The sequence below is a fragment of the Lutjanus erythropterus genome, chromosome 14 (genome assembly GCF_056507025.1).
Source record: "Lutjanus erythropterus isolate fLutEry1 chromosome 14, fLutEry1.hap2, whole genome shotgun sequence".
NCBI classification, from domain to species: Eukaryota; Metazoa; Chordata; class Actinopteri; order Lutjaniformes; family Lutjanidae; genus Lutjanus; species Lutjanus erythropterus.
This window is the reverse complement of record NC_139330.1, coordinates 9,209,971-9,233,335: the sequence shown is the minus strand read 5'-3', so window position 1 is coordinate 9,233,335 and position 23,365 is coordinate 9,209,971. Positions and strand designations below refer to the sequence as shown.

The window sequence follows — 23,365 nt, the reverse complement described above, 5'->3', positions numbered from 1 at the left end:
TGGCATCTTGTGTTGTTTAAAGACTTGTCTGACCTCAGTGAAAACATGAGAGTGATTAAAGAATTGTTTAAAGGGGCAGATGAGTCAAGGGTCATGAGTGATAAGTGAGGTCACACGGGGTCGTCAGCAGTCTGGTTCATTAATTTTACCTCATACTTGGGTTCAGCCAAAATGCACAAAGCTGCTCTGGTTAATGTATTATTTTTAGTGAAAGTCACAACAATAGCATGCTCCTTTCACCATTTGGCCAAACTGTAATTTATCACACAGGTGAGAGAAAATGTGAGAGCCGCTTTCTCATTCTCCGAGCTCTAAAGTGGTCAGCATACTTCAGTTACTTCAAACCCATGTGAGTAATTTACTTAATTCCAAAAGCTAATCAATAACACATAAAAGGCTGCTGTTTTAGCTCAAGAAATTGCAGTGATCTCATCGATGTGCTATGTTTGGAGTCTCTCTGGCTCAAAAATAAGACTTTTTAAGCGGCTCTTGCAATTACTAGACATATGGACGCTCTGCTCAAACAATAGAGTGCTTTTCCATTTCTCAACATTTGTAGAGCTGCCTCATTCATCAGCGAGAAGCTGATGCTGTGAAGCCAGCTGAGATCTCTGCTTACACATTTTCAGCTAGGCCGAGAAAATCCCACGGCTTTTTATTTGGTTTAATTTACCTAAAAACAGTTCATAACACGTTTTATTATTTCCTTTGTGATTCTGTATAAATTCACACTGGAAAATATGATAAATGTTATCTCCGATGAGGACGCTTTGCTCTCGTAAGTGTCATAAAAGAAAAATTACCTACTTTCCAAGGTTTTATCACATACTTTTCTGTACTCAAAAAAGATAGGACTAAGGCTGAAGAGTCGAAGACCAGCATTCATATGGAAACTATTACTATTCAGTATCTAAAAGTAGCCTGTCTGTTTACTTTAATTCCAAGTTAATGTGATATATATTTAGTGTAAAGGGCAGGGTTAGTGTATACTTAAGGTTTGGATAGCTCATGCAGCTTTTAGCGGCTCCCCTTACTGTAATTAAAGCTTTCACTGTGTTAAGAGGTTGTGGGTGTTTGAATGTGGGTCTGTCATATTTTTTGTGATACATACTGAATACTTGTGTGCTTTTGTGTGAGAGTATGGTCAGTCTAGTGAGTAAAATCTGAAATGCATTAACTTTGTGTAAGCTTTCACAAGGTAGTCTGCTGCATGCATTTGTAAAATGGGATAATAGACTATTTTACTGCTTTTGCATGTGTACCTTTTCATGGGCCCTTGCCCGGGTGAGCTGCAACCATGTCATTAAGTGTGCTGCCTGGAGCCCGGAGCAGTGTATATATACACACTGTCCTCTGCAGGGACGGGCATCCCCATCAGGGTCTGCCTGTACCACCCCTCCATATGGTGGCTCGTCATTAATTTTCCGTTGCCCGGGTGCCTGGGAGGTTCATCAAACCCTAGAGTCCAATCTCTCCACAGCCCTGTTTCTACTCTACTGTGACATTTCTCTCTCTGGCCAATCGGATAAGTCACACATGGCTTCACCACACGAAAGAACAGCAGCAGCCTCAAGCAGATGTTGCTCTGCTGACTGCCCGTGGAGTGGAAAACTGGGTTTCAAGAACAGTACCCGAGTTATTGTTAAAGAGTTCACTGTGTCTTGGAGGGGCCGATGTGGTTTTAAGGCTATGAGTCAAGATCTTTGTGAAGCATAAAAAAGCGATAGATTAGTTTTTTCATTTCCAACGGCTTTTAGATTGTGTGGCTAGACGGTAATTTGAGATATGAATGAATAAAACAGCTCCCCTGTAGCCTTCTTTTTTACTCCGGGCCAGTTCACAATTATACAAAGATAGAATTCTCTTGAGTAGAAAACAATTAATTGAGCAATCACAGAAAAGTATAGCATGTGTGATAAGAGTAATTGAACAGGACAATAAAAAACAAAGCATTATTTTGAATGGGGTTTGTTGTACTCAAGGTAAGGAAGAGCAAGGTTATTTTTGTTCACTTTTATTCTGTAATATGACCAATATTTTTCATATTCAAGTGTGTATGAAAAAAAGTCACTGGTTTCTTAAAAAGCTAAATACAATAAGCATTGGATCAAGGCACATACAAGACTGGCCAAAGGGCATACAATGCACTTTGGTTTTCAATTGTTAAGAACAGTTAACTTCAAATTGTGGAAACATAAAAGTGTGTTCATTTGGAAAATAATACAAAATAATACTCATAACAAGAAGTTGCTGCCACTGTGGTAATTCTAATGAAAGCCAACACGTCTTGTCTTTTTGGCCTGGTGACTAGAATGACGTATGGTACATGGTACTAAAGAATGCCGCCATTGTCGTTCGGCCATTGTTGGCTTGTACAAATAGAGATAGTGGGGGGTCCTCTGTGTCAGCCTGTCCAGTCTACTTGTTTTGAGGAGCAGAGAGCTCCTTAAGGTCGGTGTGCTTTATCTGCCCTGTGCTGTGGCCTACAATCCTATCAGAAACACCGGAACCCTGCTTGGGTTGCTTTGCTGTGTTTCTTCTTCTTGCAAACAGAAAAAAAAAATCACACACGGAACAAAGCAGAGAAATAAAGCATGGCACCTCATCTTTAGTTATTTGAACTCCATACCAGGTGAACACGAGAGCAAGACTCTTGGTCCGTAGTAATGTGGAGACAGCTACTGACTGCTCATTCGTTTAGAGGGCAACACGCCTGCTTTGCGAATTAGTTGATCAGCTGTGCCTTAGTTTACTTCATGTAATTTTTTTGCCTTTTTGTTTTTCAGACAGCCACAAAGTTAAAAGAATGACCTGTGCTTATACTACAAGGTTTTCTAAGGTCTGATTGTTCAACACAGCAATGAAAACCCACTTTCACAGTTGACAAGTCATCATATCTCAGTAGAACACAGAGTTTCTTTTAGTTGGTCGATAACCTTAAGCAAAGGAAATACAGTACAAATTACTACAAATCCCTAAAATATAGAATTGCAGTTAGTTACAATACCCACTGATGGTTCAGTGATGGCCTGCAACTGGAACGTTCTCCGTCTTCATAAAATGTCCTTAAATATAAATTATATGGCAAATGTACAGAACATTGCTTCCTTAGTCTTATAGATCCAGTGTTTTGTAAAAGTCTTGCCACTCTGTTTAAGTCGCGCACTCTTCACGAATGGCCATGCGCAATATCATGAATGGGAATGGTCTGAATCTGGTATTCCACTGTCTCTGTAGCTCCTGTTGTTAAGACTGTTCTCGCTATGTGGGCTTTTGTATAAACTCAGGCCATTAGGTGGGAAAATCGTGTGTATCACAAACTCCTCCTTGGACACAGGCAGGTGATTTATAGGTATCATTTGAAAAGAAGTCTCTCGTATTTCTAGGATGGAGTTGTCCTTCTTAGTGCCAGCCTCAGCATAGTCGTCCTTTCTCCGACGGCCTTTGTTGTAGGTGCAGTTCCTGGAAAAAAGTGAACCGTTCCTGTGGACATACCAACACACCAGAGCCAACATGATTATTGCCAAAAGAGCCACGGCCCCTCCAATGATAGCAGCCAAAGGCAGACTGGAATTTTTGTAAGGCTCTTTCTCCTGCTCTCTGTTTAAAGTTGTGGTTGGGTTGTATGATTTGTGAGAACCAGTCTCTGTCTCTATGCAAACAGGGGTCTCGTCTGACAGGTAAATGTTGCTGGTCTCCATGGGAACCATGCATATCCTATAGGAAGACTCTGGCTCCAGTGCAGTGAGCAGGTACTCCTTCCTCTCCCCCTGCACAATGGTTTCAGTGATGGAGCCAAAGGCAGGGCTGTGTCCCAGCTTTAGCCAGCTGAGCCGCAGGGCAGTCATGGGCTGTGACACCCTCCACGATATGTGTATTGTATCTGCACTACTTGACTTCACGCTGATGGTGATGATCTTTCTGCCTGAAGACGTGGTAGTGCTGTGGTAATTCTTACCGATGTCAGGCCCTTTTACTACAGGCCTTTTAGTCACAAACAAGGGCCACTGGGGCTGTGAGGGGCGCAAAGTGTTGGAGACTGTGCTTGTCTCATACGTGGGCATGAGTTCTGAATCTGTGCAGTCAAACATGTCTGTAGTTAGGTCTTTAATCGCCATGCCTTTGACCTTATCAGGACCCTGGCACATGAAGCCACGTACATTCACTTTAGACGGCAACGACCGCAGCCAATCACGCACCCATTTCATCCGGCAAGTGCATTGCCAGGGGTTGTTGCGTAGCAGGAGCTGTGTGAGATTGTCCAGATCTTCAAATACACCCTGAGGGAGGCTGCTCAGGTTGTTGCCAGACAGGTCCAGGCGATACAGCTGCCTAAGGAAGGCAAAAGCCCCAGGCGGCACCCGATTAATGTGATTCTCTTGTAGCTGCAGCTTCTCCAAACTGGTGCCTGGCAAGTTGGCTGGCGGTGATGTCAAGGAGTTTCTCACTAGCGAGAGCTCAGTCAGGTTCATCAGGTTGATGAAAGCCATCTCCCCAATCCCACGGTTGTTGAGCAGGTTACCATCCAGGATTAGTCGCTTAAGGTTGATGAGATCTTGCAGCGACTGCTCTGAGATGGAGGAGATGCGGTTGTCATCAAAGCGCAGCTCCTCGATGCTCATGGGTAGGCCTGAAGGGATGGTGCTGAGGTGGTTTCTGGAGAGAAAAAGCAGTCTGAGGTGATTACTGTCCCTGAAGGCCCCCTCCTCTATGCTGACTGCTGATACTGAGTTATCATCCAGGTGCAGTTCTTCAATGTAGGGAATTTGGGCTAAAGAGGCATGGGTAATCATCCGAATGTTGTTCTCCTGCAGGTGGAGCTCTTTTAGCCCAAGCGGAAGGTTAGTGGGGAACTCATCCAGATTGTTGCAGTAAAGGTAGATCTTCTCCACATTTGAGAGCCTGCGGAGCTCTGCAGGAATGCCTGAACTCTTGATGCGATTGTTTTGCAGAAAGAGCACTGTAGCGTCCTGGGGTAGGCCAGTGGGGATGGAAGTCAGTCCACGGTCATTACAGTAGATGAAGGTCCCATCACAGCGGCAGGCTGAGGGACATGAGGCGGAGGTCACCAAGGGGTTAGCAAGACCCAGCAGCAGCCCGATCCTGATGAGGAAGAGGATAAAGGCCTTGCATTGACGCACCATCTTGAAGCTGTGTTGCCTGGCAGTCTAATCACTCAAGAGCCCCTGGAGAGAAGACACAAGGGTACATTTAATGCACAAGGCCTTTAAAGGAGAGCCAAATTCCTGTTCTCATAATTGCTGGGTGTTTGAAATGCTGCCTGCAGCACTTTCTAGATTAAACAACTGCTGAAAGAATCAGTTTGAATTCCTCCTATTAAACTGATATGAATTGATTATTAGGCCAGACAGTGAAAATAAAGAGAAACTTTTTTACAATAAACATCGATAGATTTCTTAGGGTTAGAAATTTAAAAAGTAACTGCATTCGAAATTGAACTGCTTTCTGTTTTCTTATTTTTGATAAGAAATGTTCCAACTTGTGAGCTCTGTGAATTGAATCCCTGTTCCTCGGCTTTTTGGCCCTCACTTGTGAAATGTAATAGCTTTCCCTAGTTGTTTTACACGTTTCTGTATCTCAAGGCTGCCTTTCATCGCTACAGACCACGAGGGTGAACAAAGTCAGGCTTTGTTGATGAACTGTTGTGGAACCGACATACTCTTAAGTCCTGTTAGATCATTACCCATGCCTTTCACCATTCAAATTCTGGGGTTTAACTGGCTCCTTACAAGGTAGGGAAGAAATCTCCCTCCTCACAGAAAAGAGGTTTTATAAAAGTCTTCAGCACATTAAGATTAAAGCTTGTTTTTGAGTTTCTTAGAAGTTACAAGATGAAATTTGTTATTTATCCTTGCACAAAATTAGGTTAATGATCTTTTTTATCTTAATTTGCAAAAATATAGATTACATTTCATACTTAATATAGCCTTGAAATGAACAAAACTGTGGTGCAAAGCAGAAGGTGCCAACCAGCTGTCTGTCTCTTTTACTATCGATGTGTAGTTACCTTTTAATTAGGCTAATTCTGATTTATTGCTTTAATTATGCATTCCTGTCATGACCTCTCTTCCTGCACGTCTCATTAGAAATCGTGGTGTGGTCAGTGAAGTGGAAAGAAGCAAAGCCATCCGTATTTGTCATACCTGATTTATACGATGTGGTAAATCCTTTCCAGCCACCAAAAATCCAATCAAGATTTCCTCTTGAATTTGCTCTTATCCTTTCTGAAAGGAAAAGTTTGTCCGAGGGGTTTCGGGTGATATCCTGACCTGGTCAGTGTTTGCTGAGCTGATCCTTGTTTGGACGATGACCTCCTCTGTGTTGTCAGAGGCTCATGCTTTCAATGCCTTTACCATGGCAGATAAGCCTGTAGAAAAAGCATCCCCTCTCACTGACAAAGCGTGCGCTCTCAGGTAATATTAAAAATCCTAATGGGTGTTGAAATTGTCGAGCTCAACAGCCATAACTGCAAATTAGATTTTTTGGGTGTTGTATAGTGATCCGTGCGTAGGACAGGGTGAGCTTTCGCAAGGGCTCCTCTTTATGATCAGGCCCGACAAGCATGATGAGTTGACACAAAGCTGGTCTGAGCCATGCCAATCCCCTGTGCCACAGGCTCAATCCAGGCCTGTTCACTTGTGTACTCCAGTTCTTCAGGTAACCCAGAATCCTCTGCTCCCTTGTCGAGCCTGTGTGCACATTAATCCAGGGCTCTGGTCCCTTTTTCCGAAGCAGATAACCAATGTTCTCCTTTCCTCTACGGAGCAAAACGGGGCGAGGTGCTTATCCTTGTGGACCCAGCCTCCCTCATGCATCTGCAGCTTGACTCATACTGTTGGCCTCCTCACACCTGGGACGATGCTCTGAAAAATAACAGAAGACAAACATATTTAGTGCTCACATTCAGTCTGTTTTAAGGCAACAAAGAAGAAAGTAATCTTTCAGGCTTGATAAAAGACATCAAAAGAAATCTAATTAAGTTCAGGAATGTCTTTGATAATGAACTCCGACCTCCTTTACATTTTAATTCTTATTTAGAAATTCTTCTGGCCTATAATTTAGCCTGTTGACCTTTTACATCCCGTTACTCTAATAGATGACATTTCTTTTCTCTGGTGATACAAGAAAGAATGCCTGTGCATACGAAAGACAACAGAGATCTAGACCCCAACACAATGGCTGAGGGTGGAGCCCCTATGCCCTTCTCAGTCCAGTTCACTGCTTAACTGAGGTTTTGCTGTTTTACAAGAGAGCCAGTCCCTGCGATTAAAAAATGCAGTCTCTGCTGGTTTAAAAACAAGACCAGTCCAGATTCCACCCATGAGAGGAAAGCCGGGATCCAGCCGGTGTTGAATTACGTTGTTAAAAAGCACTCATGACAAATGAGGGCCATTTGAATTTTGTATGGAGAAGAGGGTGGCCGTTGCATCCATCCCTGTCACTGCGGCCTCCTCTCTGTGACCCCTCACCCCCACCCGTCGTCTCTTCACACTCTATGAATGCCGTTTCTGTTTGTAAAAATAGAATTTCCTTTGCCAAAGAAAATGTTATGTTTCCTCCTGCAACACAATAGCTTGCCGTTCTTGTATGTAAACGTCCATGTGACCTGCCGGCAGCCACCGTTAGCTGTGAAACATGTGAAGGTAAATTAGGAACAAGAGGCCCGGCCATTTAACAGTTGTAGCCCATGACAAGGAGAAGATTAGGGAACTGAGAGGCTTGTAACTCGATTACAACTCCTGAGATGCTGTCTAATAATAATGCCCCCCCTTCCTTCTGTTCCATCTAAACACGGCCCCTCAGTCCAGTATTACGTTAGTAGTAGATTAGAGTCTGGGGAAAAAGCACCAGATGTGACCTCTACTAACTTCTGGAATAAAGGAGACTGACAAGGGAAAAAAAAAAAGATGAAATTCAGTAATGGAGTTTTAGAAAATGGTGGGATGATAGAGGGATATGTGCTGTCTGTCTGTTGGAATGAACTTTTAATGCAGCACTTAGTCAAGCTATTTCAATTTTAAATAGCCCTTTTCACCTCATTTTGTAAAGTTCTCCATCGTCTGAATATTGTTAAGTATGTAGTCTTCATTTGAATCCTTGAATTCTTAGCATTACATAAAAGAAAGTAATAGGCTCTGCATTTCTGTCTTATCACGGGGACCCGGCAGAGACCTATCTGCACTCGGAATAATAGGCTTTTAGGGCTGTAAGACGGGATGATTTTCTGCATAAATAGGCCCCTGCATGATATGGCACAACATTTCTAGTTAGTTTGCCTTTCTGTGGTCACTACATCTCTGTTACCTGCTGAGATAACAGGGTCTGACTCTGTGTCCACTGGAAGGGGCAAGGGACGTGATTATTTGTGTATGAACGCTGGTGTAAATATCGTCAGAAAGAACAAAAGCATACTGCAGCATAATGTATCCTAGGCCTCAGTGTGATATTATATTGTGGGCAATTTATCGGGCGCCTCCTTTGAACCATGCACATCTTGCTAACTTTACGAGGAGCATAGTCAGGCCTAGATGCCTGGCTGTTTTTTCTTTCTCCTTTTCTTTTTCCACGCTCATCAGATTTCAGGAGAGTGGCCCCTCTCCATTGTTCGCTACAAGGCAAGCATGTGGACCTTGTAGCCTCAACAGAGGGGGTTTACGTATTAAAACATTTTATTCAGGCAATTTGAAAATTCCTCTAATTTACACAGCTAATTTTGTAAGCCTCTTCCATTGAATTTACTAATAACACATACTCACGCCAATGTACACAGCCACACACACACACGCTATGTTCCTGTGCACACAATCATTTCGAGAGCAACGGAGGCCGAGTTTAACATTTTTAGTGATGGATGTCTTTCTCCATCGTTGTAATAGGCTCTGCCGGCCGACAGGAGATTTCTCGAGCAGTCAAAGTGGCTTCTGCTTCATTTAATCCGAACTGGCAAAGTTAAATTGAGCATCCTGGTAAAATTGTGTGTGTGTATACAGCCAGTTACCTTTCAGTGGAGAGCGTGGGAGGCTCACACAAAGCTGGACACTGATAGCCATTGTGAGCTCAACACGCATAAATGCACATTAGTCTGCAATAACAGAGCCCAAGACTTTGTGCCCTCTAGTCATACACTGCACAAGAAAGGCTTTGGAAAAAACTCAAATAGAAACAATTTCATGCCTGTCAAAAGTATTGCAGATTATAATGACTTTTAGTTCCGTAAAATACAGAATAATATTACAGAGGCTGCATTTAGAGGGGGAAAGAGCTGTAGAAGTAGTAATGGCTGGCTGTTAAATTATTCATGAGCCCCTGAAATTAATTTTGAACCACAGTAGAGCTCTCCATTGGGAAATCAATGTTGTTTGTATCTGCTGTTGATTATTCATTCTAATTCATAATATAGTTTTGAATTATGATTGATTGCACACAGGATCATTATTTTGGGTTATATCTTTTTCAGATTTTGGACCCGAAAATGTGCTTTCTTTGCAGCGTTGCTGGGCAGTTGATAGGTTTGAAGCAAACACTTTAATATTACTGAAAAAGGTGAATGATTGTTTGATTATGCAGATAAATATACTTATTCTAGTGAAGGACAGTTGAGGTGAGCAGAATACAAGCAAAATGTAGTGTCCAAATCTATTGTACTTTTGTTTCATGAGTCTCTGCTCTTATCCAAGGTGAGTTTTTGTCAATTTTTGTGTGCCATGAAACCTTGTGTGCATCATTAATTTACATATTAGTAAGTTGTACGTTAAGACGCCGGGCAGCGGCCCGCTGTGGTGCACAGACACAATGGAACATTCATGGTCACATCTGAATTCACAGAGACACAGAACACGTTTCAGATTTGGTATGTGGCCTCCTGGCGCTGTCTTTAGATGGGCTGAACAGATGATACTTTTGCTGGGCCATTAAGAGCACAGAGAGGCCTGGGACACACGGGGGTCTCTCTTTTGTAACAGCCTGAAAGGAGAGATCTGTAGCAGCTGCAGTGGTTTTTCCCCACATGGGGGTGGTAGGCACTGCAAAATGAAACGTGTGTGTGTGTGCGTATGTGACAAGCAAACACCAAAACACCAAATACTCATGTTAAGTTCACACACAGGAGCCCATCTCAGCACAGGCCAGACACCTACCTACAATACAGACATTTGTTAACCTCCCTGCTGGCCCATTTACAGTTTTTCCTGAGTCATATCGTTTGCAAAGGTTTCTCCTGCAATATTTATGCTTTGCAGCCATGTTTACACCTCCGTTTCAGTAACCAATGTGAAACGATTCGCCTCTTAAAGCTCAGAATAGATGGTAAGAAAGAGATCCCACTCTGTGGCTAAATAAATTATGAAAAGAACTGAATTAGGCCTCCTCAGAGTACAGTGTTGAATCTGAAATATGTCTCGGTAGTTATGAAAGTCTTCTTATTACTTTTCCCCCCTAACACAGTCATTCATATTTGATGCTTTTAACTTTTCTGGGGAATAGAAGATTCTGTCTGTAGTGACCTGGTTAGTTGTTAATCTGTGATGTGAATTCCCTCTGAAAGCAATTGACTGGGGACTTTTGCCTCAGGCAGTCATCACTGAAGACAATTGGGTCTGTCCTCATGTCTACCATGTTTAACAGGCTATTTATTTCTGTCTCTCAAACACGCCTAACAACAAAGAGCTACCATTACATTGCCTGACAATTGAAGTCAAGTTTGCTTCCACTATTAGCAGGATGCTGTAGCCTATAAATACATAAGCTATCAGTCATTGTTTAAAGCCTGGATGACCTTATCATCTCATGAAGATAAAAGGGGATGTTAAATTGGATTAACAACTGGCAATGTCCTGGTGTTGCCAAGAAGACATGCAGCTTAGATACACTGCATGGCCACTTTATTGCGCTGGTGTAAAGGGATAAATATAGAGAGAAACGAGCATTAGAATAGAGAACCTGCTGTCAGTCGGCCACATGAGCAGAAACCGCGTTTATTTCTGCAGGCTGATTAATACGACAGTCATATCAGAGCTGCAGCTGCACGTAAATGTCACATACTTGTTTTGAGGCGCTGTTAATGTAACGTTACAGTGTGTTATCTGGTGCGTATGAAACTTCGATGCATTTATTTTGTGCATTTTATTTTAGGGGACCCTCATGACTGCGCCCTAAAGCTCTCACAGCGTCTGATGTTTTGTTAAGGGGAGGGGGGGGTGCGTCCGTATTATCTGCAGACAAGCTTACAGTTGCACAGTAAATTTCAATGCAGGATATGAATAGGAGCTGGTCCGAGTCGTCCAGACAGTGATGCCGCGGAGACGCATTTAGCGGAGTTTCTCCAGCTGCCCCCTTCATGTCCAACTCCGCGGGATGTGCACTGCAATTTTCAGCTGCACGCCGGGGTGTCTTCTCGGGCTGCGACACCGAGACTAAATCACACAGTCTTCCTAATCCTATCAAGTTTGCGTATTCACCGCTGACTATTTCTCAGAGCCCGAAATAAGGAACGAGGAGATTTTTTAGACGCCCCTGTTGCTCTCTTAAGTGTATTTCACATGTTTTGGAGCAGTGGGGCTGAATGTGATCGAGGAGCCAATTCAGCGTGTCGCAACAAGAAATCCATCTCCTCATACAGACAGAGTGGAAATAACGGGGGAGATGTGGCATTTGTGGTTTGTGTTAGATTCACGCAGAATAAAAGAGGGACGCAGCAGAGGATCGAAGCAGCAAGTTGCAGGCATGAGAGGAGCTCGAGATGACGAGATAGATGAATTGTCTGTGCGTAAAACTAACGGAAGAGCTTAATTTGGATGTTTGGAGAAAAAGTGCGCTGACGTTTTTTTTTTTTTATTACTATCTCGTAGAGAAGCACAATATTTTTCCGCCTGGACTGAGAATTTAAAAAATAAAGGAGAGGTAAATAAAAAAAGAGGGCATCTAATTAGATACAAGCAACTCCTGAGGATTCCGCATGACTTTGAGTTCCTTTTGCCAAAAAGAAGATCCAAAAAAAGATGAAAAGGATGCATTCCCAACCGGACCAGCAAAAAACACACTTACCTCTATAATCAACCAAAAAAATGGAAAGTAACAGGTATCCTCTTTAAAATGGGGGTTCACAACGGGGGAAAAAATAATCCAATCCAGGCTATGAGGATTTAAATTCAGATCCAAAAAAAGAGAAACTCCTCTCACTCACAAGGCTAGAGCTATCTGGAGTTTATCTGTAGCAGCACTGCTATGTTTACTGGTGCCCCCACACACACATACACATCTGTAGGCTGTGCAAAGAAATAGGTGCACGGGTAGATCTCAATACTAATGTGGAGTTGTGTTTGCCCCTAGCTTCAGTACAGCACTGATGTCATCTGGAGGAGGGGCCTCTCTCTCACTCTCTTTCTCTCCCTCTCTCTCGCTGTGTTTGGGAGATGTATGTGAAAGATGCAGTGTTGGATGGATACACTAGGGGGAGTGGAGGAAAGGGGAAAGGCACTCACATCCTTGTCAGATGTGTGCACTTAAGAGGAGCGAGCAGGCACTGGTCGGAAAGCAATGCTCACTGGCAGGAAAAGAGAGGAAAACCGTAGAAATGTACAGTGTGTGTGTGTGTGTGTGTGTGTGTGTGTGTGTGTGAGAGAGAGAGAGAGAGAGAGAGAGAGAGAGAAAGAGAGAATGGGAGATATACAGAACCTTTTACTTGCAGCGGTTTGTTTAAGGTGGTATTGTGGTTTTGTTAACACTATTTACATTCTTATTTGCATATTTGTTTGAGATCTCTCAGAAAAAAATTTGCACCTATATTGAGTTGATTACAAGACAAAGACAAGATATTTAATGTTCAAACCAAGCAACTTTGTTGTAAACTTTTTGTAAATATACTTTACTTCTTAAGTTGATGCTCATGCAACGTGTTCCAAAATTGGTGGGATATCAGCATTTTTACAACTGTGATACAACCTTTTCTTTTAACAACGCTCTGTAAGCGTTGGAAACTGACAACACTTGTTCAAGTTTAGAAAGAGAAATTCATCATCATTCTGACTTTATATATGACGTCAGTGGTTCAGGGTCTCAAATTATTGCATTCTGTTTTTATTTACGTTTGCTATTTTCATGCTTTTTATGTAAAGAAAATGTGTTTTCTTTTCCAAAAGAGAGAAATGTTTCACAATAGTAAACCCAAAATATTTTGTCCAAGCAAGTGTAAAAATTCTAATCTAAAAAAAATCTAAAATGCCAAAAAAACATTGCCTTTTACTGTGTGAAGCACATACCAGACACGCATTTGTTTAAAAATGTTGACAGGAGATGAATATTTGATGATGTTGTCACAGTGAGGCAGAATAATTTATAGACTAACAAGAATGTAGATTGTGTTCATTCCTAATGTGTCTTCCTGTGTGTGTAGCTGTGCACTTAAATTTGTACATACTAGAGCCCGACTGATATATTGGTTGATCAGTATTATCCGCCCATTATTGGCATATCACAGCTATATTGCTATTGGCATACATGTTGTCTGATATGGGCCTATACAAAAACTTCCTAACAGAATATTCATTGCAAAAAATGTGTGTTTATGCATAGATTCTATAATCTGTATGAAGAATATTGAAATATTGATACTGGAAATTTTTTACGCCCATATATCAGTATCAACACAAATCCAGTATTGGCCCGGGTATATCAGTAAATCAGTATCTGGCCCTGGCACATACAGCATGTGTGTTGATGCAGGACTGACATGTGAGTTGCTCTGACACACATGAACTATTCTGACTTTTGCACCTCCTGCTTTCTGTTTGACCCTCTTTGATTCCATGTTTAAATGAAGCCAAACAGTGGGTTTGCTCCCTTCCAGGCCCACAGCAGCAGCGAGTCACCCTGTTAGTCAAAGGGCTGACCCAGCCAACACTCTCCCCTGCCCTGCGTCATCTCCAGTGTCTCCCCCTCCGGCTACCCGACAAGGCAGACACCACAACCCTGGTGCACTGAGCTGCAGTGGACCGGCTCTGTTCATCTGTTGTTGAATATCTGCTTCCTGTCGATGCCAGTGGCTCACCGATTAGATCTGTGTGACGTCTGCAGCTGCCTGTGTAATGTGCTTGAGACTCCTCTCTTGCATGTCATTCACTAAATGCTACTTTTTGTTAATTACCTCAAGCCTATTATGCTATTCAGTTGTGAATGCCTGGAGGGTCTGCATTCATTTTCAGTAAACAAACAGGTTTGTTAGAGAGGTGCTATTCACTCATTTTGGGGATACTAAAATATGTAGCTGAAATTCATCATGTTTTCTGTTTATCAAGAGGGTGCAGCTGCCCAGTGGTGATTAATGACAGTTAGAAAAGTAAAAGAACAAATTCTCAGTAAACTAGCATTAGAGACCCAATAATATTTTTCTTAGAGCAGGTGAATGTAAGAGCCACACTGCAATATTCTGCAAACGACCCCTGTTTACACAAAGTGATAGAATTTAACATGCTTAAAGTTCCCATGAAACGGCTAGCAGAGTGCTTAATGCTTACATGTTTCCTGTAGACCAAAAAAAGGCAGCTAGGGAGGACTTGTCATGGCCATCGATTGGCATTTACAGTAGCCAGTAGTGCTGAAAGTTCATTATGACCCTTGCCACGCAGCTAAAGTGGTCCATGGATGTCGAGACCAACTGAGGCCATTTTGACAACACAGAACAGGCTACAGTAGTGAGTTGATTTTTGCCAGGTTTGGGTCCTGTTACCCCAGGCTGTGTCATAGCCCACTGAGCTAACTTTGGTTAGCTTCTTTAGCAACAAGTAAAGCTATCTTTCCCAACATGAAACTCCGTAAATGACAATGTTACTGTACCCCCTGTCAAACTCTGACTCAGTTCCATGGCTAGTTAATATCAGCTAACAGTCACGGTTAGCTTCTTTGGCATGAGTATGCAGCTAAAGTGTAAAGAGAGTTGAAGCTCAGCAGCTGGAGGAAATCAGAGGGTAGACCAGAAAATATTTTCTCCATAAAATATGATCCACTTTCACCTAAATCAGCGAATAAACTTTTAAACTTGTGCTTTTGTACAGTGACTCCCGGCCCCCAGAAACACTTCTGTCTGCCCTGAAGCATGAATGTATTCTCCTTCCCCGCTCCGGTGGTGCCATAAGTGAGAAAGCTCTTTATTGGATGCAAATTTCGTGTACGCCTCTGATTGCAGAATGAGTCATCAACATTTTTTTAATCATTCTCCAGGAAAAGACAAATCGTGAAGTACCATTAAAAACACTCAGATATCTGCAAAACAACTTTCTTTGTCATTGCCAGTGCAGATACTTGGCGTATGGGTCAAATGTAGCGCAATGCACACGTGATAAAAACACTTGAACTTTTCACTTCACTGGAAGTTTAAAGAAAATGCTGCTCGTGGATGTAACCTGCTGACACACAGACAACAACACAACTCGTTTAATATCCCCTGTTACACTCCATTTCTGTTTCTGTTGTCTGTTCTCCCATTGTCTGCTCATGAGCTGATAGGGACCTCTACTCCGAGCAATTGTTATTGCCTCATTAGGATGGTGCGCACTACACAAGAGTGACTGTCTAAGTGTCTGACCACCGCTGACATCCCATGCCCAGTTATTTTGCCTGGACGGAACGTGTTCCAACTCTGGCCTGAACACATCGGCACACGGTTGAACCGTGATTGCCATCTTAACTGGAGTGGCTAATTGAACAGACACTTAAGCCTGGAGCATCTGCCAAAACTACTTAGACCTCTAGTGGAGTTTTTCGGATTTGTTTGCTTTCCAGCTGAAGTGGCTCTCGCTGTTGTTTGAAACACAATGGGACTTTTTGACAAATGTAAATTGTCGTCCTGTATGCTGTTTATTTGCAGGCAAAGCATTCTGAAATAAACTTTCCATTGTGTCATGAAGTTTCCACTGAGGCTGAATGTTCTGCTGCTTTGCTAATGAGCTTAACTATCTTATCATATTAGTCCAGGTGAGAGGTGAGAAAAGGTCAATCTCGGACATCCTGGCTTGATCCTTGTCTTCCCTTCAGGGGAAGAGAGCAGAGAAGCCTGTGCCTGACCTCACCGTGGCTTCCTCTGCTAAATCGACTGCAGACACATCTGTCAGCGGCTGTTGATTGACCCCCTCTCAGACGTACAAAGAGCCCCACTGGAGGACCAGGGTGTTGGGTTTCTGTTATCTCAAGACCTGCAGAAATCTCCTGCGCTGTTCATTTTTTTGAAGGGGTTGGATACCCGTTGTCTGCCCAAAGATGCACTCCAGTCTGTCTGGCCAATTTCAGTGTGTTTAGACAACAGGCAGGTTCTTTCCTACTCTGCTGTGTGTGCTTTCAAAGATAGCTAAATATATTAAGCCACTTGACTTTGTTAAGTGATATCTAAAGTAGCTTTTGCCTCTGGTGGCAACAAAACAACTGTTAAGTGTGTGCTTGGACTTGTTGTATATCAGATGGTCATGTCTGTCATGGTCAACATTCGTCAGATAATTGATTTACTCTTTTTGCTCTGGTGGTCAATAGATAGATAGGGCTTGCAGTTGGCAGAGTGCGGTGCCCTACTTTCTGGACTGTATGCCAAAACTTGCACACACAGTCTGATTGGTGCAATGTAAGCTAGGTTTTATGGATTTTATTTTATCTCCTTCAATTTTCCGTTTATCTGTCACTTAAGCTTAGTGTGTGTTCAGTGAAAGGCTTGTGTGAAATACAATAGGCCCCAAAACTGCTCAGGGGCTCGCAGGGGAAAAATGGAGACTGATTTCCCCTCATGTCTGCTTCCTTTCTCTGACTGGAATTCATTATTGATAGATTTTCCGTGTTCTTAACCAATGCCAAATAAAGGGGAACATGTAAAAAGGCTGCTGCCAAAACCCCCCGCTTTGTTTTTCATTTACCTTCTGCTTTATTTGCATATTCATCCTCTACAGGCAATCAGCAGCGATCTTTGCTGTGGGCCTTTCATCTCCGCTCTGCCATCCTGACAGGCAGCTTTTCAGTATCACAACAGTTTAACTAGGATTTGTGGATGAGAGGTGCTGTTGGTTATTCACATTTTTTGATTTGCAGAGGGTGTAATGTGTGTGACAGGGATAGAAAGAGGGTTTATGGAAATAAAATATAAATCAGCGGATGGGTAAATATGTAGACAGATGTTGTATTTCATTAGTGTGACTGTGTATGGATGTAAATGCAGGCATCATGGTATTACTCAAAATGGTTGGCAGGAGAAAGCTTTGACTGATGGAGCTTGTGAGATCTTTATGCATATGAATGCAGATGTCAGTTACATGAGGCAGGGCCCTACCACTGCTATTAAACGATGCAGTAAGGTAAAAGACTTTTCTGATGCAGATTCCAGATGTTAACCCATTCATCTCTTGGGACTAGGATGCAACCCAGAGAAAGGAAAGCGCCAACAACAACAGAGACTAAAGGGGCCGACATCCTGCTGCTCAGGCAAGTCCAGGGGCCTCGGTCAGTAGTCATTTAGGCCTTGTGTTTGTGAGAGAATGACAAGCCATGCAAAAAGCCCCGTCGGCTGTTTTTCCCCTCGTCTTTTGTTTTCTTTGGTTGTTTGTGCTTGCTGTTGTGTTGTCTGTAGAGACAGAGGAACTCAGGGATGAGCGAGTTCCATAAAAAAAGGTAGAGGGGGGTAGGAGCTGACTTGCCAACCTTAGGACCTCCCATAGGTTAATGACCCCAAACACAAAGCTCTGTGATCAGATTAGATAGAGCACCCCCACACCCCGCTGCACTAATCAGCACAATAAAGGAGATAAAAGATAGAATTACCATACAGTGTTTTCACAGTCCAGCATACATCTCTAATGTAGCTAATTGAAGCCCTTCTCTCTTGCTTTGTAACCGGTTTACTATCCATGCACTAAATCTGTAATTAGCCAACTTAGCATCTTTTCTCCTGCTGTAGTTAAATGGTAGCATTTATCTTTACAATGGACTCTGTATGCTTGTGTAAGCGCCGACAGGACCTTAAAGACAAACGGGCAGCTTTCTGGCAGCACATTCCTTCAGTATACGGGTGAATTTAGCGCTTTTGGTCCTTCAAGATTAGGAGTTTGAGTGTCTTATGAAAGGGTCAGTCAGGGTTTACAGCTGTAAGGAGAGGAAGTCAGGGCTAATGTTATCTAGTGAAACAAACCAAGTCTTTGCTGCTCTAGATAAGATAAGATAGAATATATAAGACCTCAAGGTCTGTAATGGCCCTGTTGATTGGAACATGCACAGGAAGTACTGTTCACAGGGAACAGTATTTTGGGTAAAGACGCGGGGGGAGCACTAAAGACAGGACGTCTTGTCACACAGAGCTGCCATCATCGTGATCAAAGTGTTCACTTATCTGTGCCAAACACTAACTCTGACTTTGTTTTCTCTATGATCTGGATGACTTTGTTTACTCTCGCGAGTCATATCTAAAAATTACCCCTTTTAATGATTTCTTAACTCTGTTTTTTTCCCACTGCTGAACACAATAAATAACTGCTAGGAAAGTTCAAAAGCAATAAGAGATGTTTACATGTTCCTTGTGTGTTCTTTAGAGTAAACCCTCTAACATCAGCACACTCAACTCTGAACTGATGCTTCAATCACTTGCTTAAAATACATCCTCATTATCCCGGTCCACACATAATGTGGTTGTTAAGAATAGTGTGATTTAGTTTGTGTCATTTTGTTGTCATCTGTCAATGCTGGGTAGAGTTATGTTGACATTTTGTCATTGTGGTGGCGGTGGTGAGAAGCATCTTAAGTTCAAAGTATTGTGAATAATAAAGGAATTGGAGCCACTTAATTGGGATTAAACTCTGACTGAAGGTGTTTTCAGGTAACACCTCCAACCACCCCAACAACAGGGAGGTGTCTACACCTCAGCGTCTGACACCAGTTCTTCGGCACTCATCCTAAGTGACTCGAATATCGGATTTCTTATTCCTCTGCAGCTGGGAGCCACATTCAAAGAAGCCTGTAGAAAGTGATGACGGGGGAATAAAAGGACCGGTTGAGTCAAGGGGACATTTATGACTTTCCTGAAAGAAGCACTCGTAGACTGCCGACCCCCCTATTAGTGCAAGAGTGCGAGGTGCTTGTGGTGGAGTTGTGAATGACACGTTTTGGGTAAAACTAGGAGTAACTGGAGTAGACCCTCTTTATCCCACTCTGTTGCTGGGGTGTTTCTGAGGTTAACCATCTGCAGGAAAAGGTGTATATGTGTGGCGGTGTGTATTACATCGGTGGTGATGGTGATGAGGGGAGGATTCAGTGGACTGGAGGTGTTTATGTTTATCTTCTACATGTGCATAAAATCAGGGAACCAAGGACGAATGACAAGTGATAATTACATTATATGAAGACAAAACAGTTTGAGCACAATTAGCTGATAATAAACCTGATCAGCCAACGTCTGTAACCAGTTCAAATACACATTATTATACTGTAAACCATTAATTAAAACAACAATTAACCACAGTCAACATCAGACAACCTTATAATACTTTAGTAGTTATTTCAGCAGTTCTTAAATATATAGTATTAGCAGTTTGAATCAATAAAACCTAAGCTCCCTGCATTTTCCAGGGAAAATTATTTGCCAAACTCCCTTTTATACATATGTCATATCAACAGTTTCTTACATGTTGGCAAAAACTCTTCACTCTAGAAACACAAGATAAAAGGCGTCCTATGTTGACAGTCTTCTTTAGAAAGATTTTTAAAAATATTTTCATGCCTCAAACCCCTCACCAGCCTCCACTTGTCAGCTGTGCTATTTTAGTGGGAGAAGACACTGAATCATTAAAAAAAAAGAAAAAACTATAAAAACGTGCTGGTTGGTGAATCAGACACATGCCAAATTAAAAGTCTTGTGATTACCAAAGTAACTAGTTTGCTGCTTCCTGTTTGGTGCTGGTAAAGTAGCAGCCTTTCAGATCTCACAACAAGTTATAAAGTCTGTGTATGTTCGTAGTTAGCCAACACTATACAGCAATATCCTGGTAACATCAAGACACATATAGGCTACTTACTGCTTTGCACAAACTTTTAATGGTTACCTAGTGTTAGCTACCAGGTTAGCTGTTAATGTTTACACATATTTTAGGGAGTGGAAGAAGTGAGAGAGTGAGTCTGTTTATTTGCTGCTGCATCACATGTAGTTTAAAACGAGGAAATCTACAACTTTCTTTAATTTAAGGACTCAATAGCCAGTTCATAAATGTGCATGGAAAACCAGCCGTGTAGGTTTTTAATTTTAGAAGGGTCTGTGGTTTAATTCCTGCCTTGTACTTGTCAGTGTCATTAATATTTTTATAGTTGATAACATCCTTCATCTACATGTGCATAAAGTCAGTGAGACTTATTTTTGTCAGTGTCATTAACAGCCTCTTCCTAGTTACTGCCATGCAAACTGATTAATTCAAAGTATAATTAGTGGAATGAAGTTGTATGTAATATATCAGTTTTGTTAAAAATAGTTTACATAAATACCTTAATGACAAAAGTGACACTTCCCCCGCTCGTTTGAAAATTCTCCAAAACCCCTTTTGGAGGAGAAATGGAAGAAAGCCTTGGGAAAAGATCACACAAGGTCTTACCTTGCTTCAGGGCTGATAGGTGTCTGTTGCACAGCATGACAAAAGCAGATCGTTGATATAAATTAAACATGACAACAAAAAGTGTGCTTGAATAGACATGGTTATAGTATTTTTCTGCTTACATGTATAATTCAGTGATAATCACTATTAAACATTTTTATTGCTTGTGAAAGCAGGTTCATGTTGAAATTTTGAAGTCTTTGAAGTATGTCTGTGCTAACAGAGACAGAAGCAGAAAAAGATTTTTAGTGTATTTTAAGGTAAGGGCTCTGGGTCCTGGAGTAATGCTTTTCTTCTTACAAATCATAGCCTTAAAATACACCTTTCCATGCTCCAATTTCACAAATGAACAATAAAGACAAAGCTGTGACATTTCACAGGCCAGTAAGAACTGCTCTAAGCTGACCCATCAAAGACGACCAGTAAAAGGTAGAGGAAGTCAACCAGCAAATCGCCGATAGAGGAGATGAGTAGATGTGTTGGGTAAATAGAAGGAGTGCCATTATAACCAACATCAATCACGCGGGCAATAACAGAGCTGTGAATTTATACGCAGCGATTGGGAAAAACACCGGGGGCAGGAGCTGCCAGACTTTGGCAGCCGCTGATGCTGTCTCGGTGTTGGTGTGAAAATGGCTGTGATTTGAGATGGAAATGGTTCTTTCTCTGGGTGGTGTTATCGGTGAACAGTTCTTGTGGTGAATGAATCGTAGCTGCTTGCATCAAGTTTGTGCATACCATTGCAATAGGCTCTCGGAAAAGAAAAGCCTTCTCCTCTCTGTAAAGGTCACTGTTAATGCGGAAAATACCAGCATTTCCTATTTGGAAACATTCGTCACTGTGACTGTATCATTTGAAAAAGCTATTCTTTCTATACCCATTTAAGCAGTTTACAAAAGACATTTCCACATATTTTTTATGACCATGTGTGCAGCTTATAATGCATTTTTGCATGGGCTGGGGTTCTGCATAAAATCTTTTATATACTTTAATATACTGTAACTGATAATATAAACAGCTACAGAGCATAGGTAGGTTTGCTGTTCCCCGACTGTGCTACAGCTTCTAACCTGCAACGCATGCTGAGTTATTATTTTTATCTACTGCAGTGTTTCAACTATGTTCTCTTATTGTGCTTGTGAATTGTTTTGCATTTAATTCTCTTCACTTTCTCTGTTTTTATCTATCACTTTCTCTCTGCTGTTCCAGTGACCCAATTCCACCACTGTGATCATTAAAATTTCATTATCATTATTATCATAAGCAGAAGCATGTCTCTTATTCATGCCTATTACCTGTGTGTCTGCCATGGGAAGCCTTAACTGTGAGCAGATATGTACCCCACATGATTTGCTTTTGCTCTTTCAGTGTTGCATGTTGAGTTTTGAGCAGGAATTCCTTTGCATAGTTTGTAAAAGTTGAGCCAGAATTCTGCCAAATACATTAAAGTTCTGTGTGCGCTGCAGCAGCAGCCGCCCCCAGCTCTCTCAGGATAGGGAAACCCCAGTGGAGGCTCCATTTAACCCCTAAGGATTAGTGCTCATGCCTACTTTAGCATTGGTAAAAGGGAAAACGTCTCAGCACATTGAGTCAATAGGGACTCAGACCCACTCTACTGGCTTCCCACACAAAAACGGACAAAGAAAAAAAAAGTGAAGCTCCAGCTCCGATTTAAATAGGGCTCGATGTTTGCCCAGCGCGCTTTACCATTTGCCCTTCCGCTGCCTTCACAGTACATTACCAGACCAAAAATACGAGGCCGTAATCTCAACAACATATTCTAAGCGAGTACTTTTGAGCTGGCCTTGAATATTTTGTCTGCATCGGTTAGTCCACTTAAAACGGAAGGAAGATTTCTAATTGTGTGTTGTTTTTTCATACCAGCAGAGTGCAGAAATGGACACATTCTAGTTGTACTTGCTCAGTAGTGTGTTTAGACAGTGTTTATCCTCTGCCTTTTTTAATCCTGTATGCTGAGCTGACTCGCCTCTGCTTGGAAAGGAGCCCGGCTGTGTTTCTTTATGAGCTTGTTTTTTTTTTTTGTCTCCTTCTCTCTGCCTCCTGAATTCGCATTCTCCTCACAGGTCTTAATACTGTATCAGAGGACGTAGTTGTCCCCGTGTGGAGGTTGGTGGAGGGAGAGAGAGAGAGAGAGAGAGAGAGACAGCGCGGTGCTGTGTCGAAGGGCGTGGCCTCTCTCACAGGGGTCCCTGGCAGAGTCGAGGCTCTGTCTGTTGACTTTAGTTCTCCGTTGACATTCCCTTGTGTTTGTCTAGGCTTTCATCATGGCTCCGTTCAAACAAGCACCAGCAACTGATAAAACACATGCTCTCACTAACTCACAGTGAAGCGCACACTCACAGACACACATTGTGACACATGGTCAGACTTCTATTTGACTTCATAGCAACAGGTGATGAGGTTGTAGCTATAGAAGATGTATTGTGGGAGTGTACTTGTAAAAATGATTGGACTTTTAAGTTTGAGTGCAATAACAGCTGTTCATATCGTAGAGTGATATATCTCTTGCTGCCAGAATACAGTAGCTCGATGTGTCTGTTTGATAAGTTGATTCTGGAGAGTACTGGAGTAAAATATCAGAGGACTGGTTATGTCTTTCATTCTCAAGGAGGGAAAGAAAAGCAGCTGTGTTTTTACATATGGCTCCGTTACTCTGCCTTGTACATTCTTTTCAGTCTGAGCTGAGGGGCTGGAGCCAACCGACAGAAATTTATCTGCCAGTCAAG

At 42.2% G+C, this 23,365-nt stretch overlaps 2 protein-coding genes across 2 annotated transcripts in view; one reads left to right on the top strand and one right to left on the bottom strand.

The window, feature by feature from the left end:
- The window catches only part of macrod2 (mono-ADP ribosylhydrolase 2), a 551,038-nt gene that overhangs the window by 91,112 nt on the left and 436,561 nt on the right, over positions 1-23,365 (top strand). The gene's annotated exons all lie outside the window — the stretch shown is intronic.
- On the bottom strand, positions 1,999-12,334 carry flrt3 (fibronectin leucine rich transmembrane 3). Its single transcript, XM_084735623.1, has 3 exons — positions 12,064-12,334; positions 6,165-6,884; positions 1,999-5,186 (listed from the first exon to the last, which is right to left on the bottom strand). Exon 3 carries the CDS (start codon positions 5,142-5,144, stop codon positions 3,192-3,194), a length of 1,953 nt encoding a protein of 650 aa, XP_084591749.1. The 5' UTR covers positions 5,145-5,186; positions 6,165-6,884; positions 12,064-12,334; the 3' UTR covers positions 1,999-3,191.

Bases quoted from the DNA above. Each gene is read 5' to 3' on its own strand.
- flrt3 (XM_084735623.1), bottom strand. From the start codon at position 5,144: ATGGTGCGTCAATGCAAGGCCTTTATCCTCTTCCTCATCAGGATCGGG.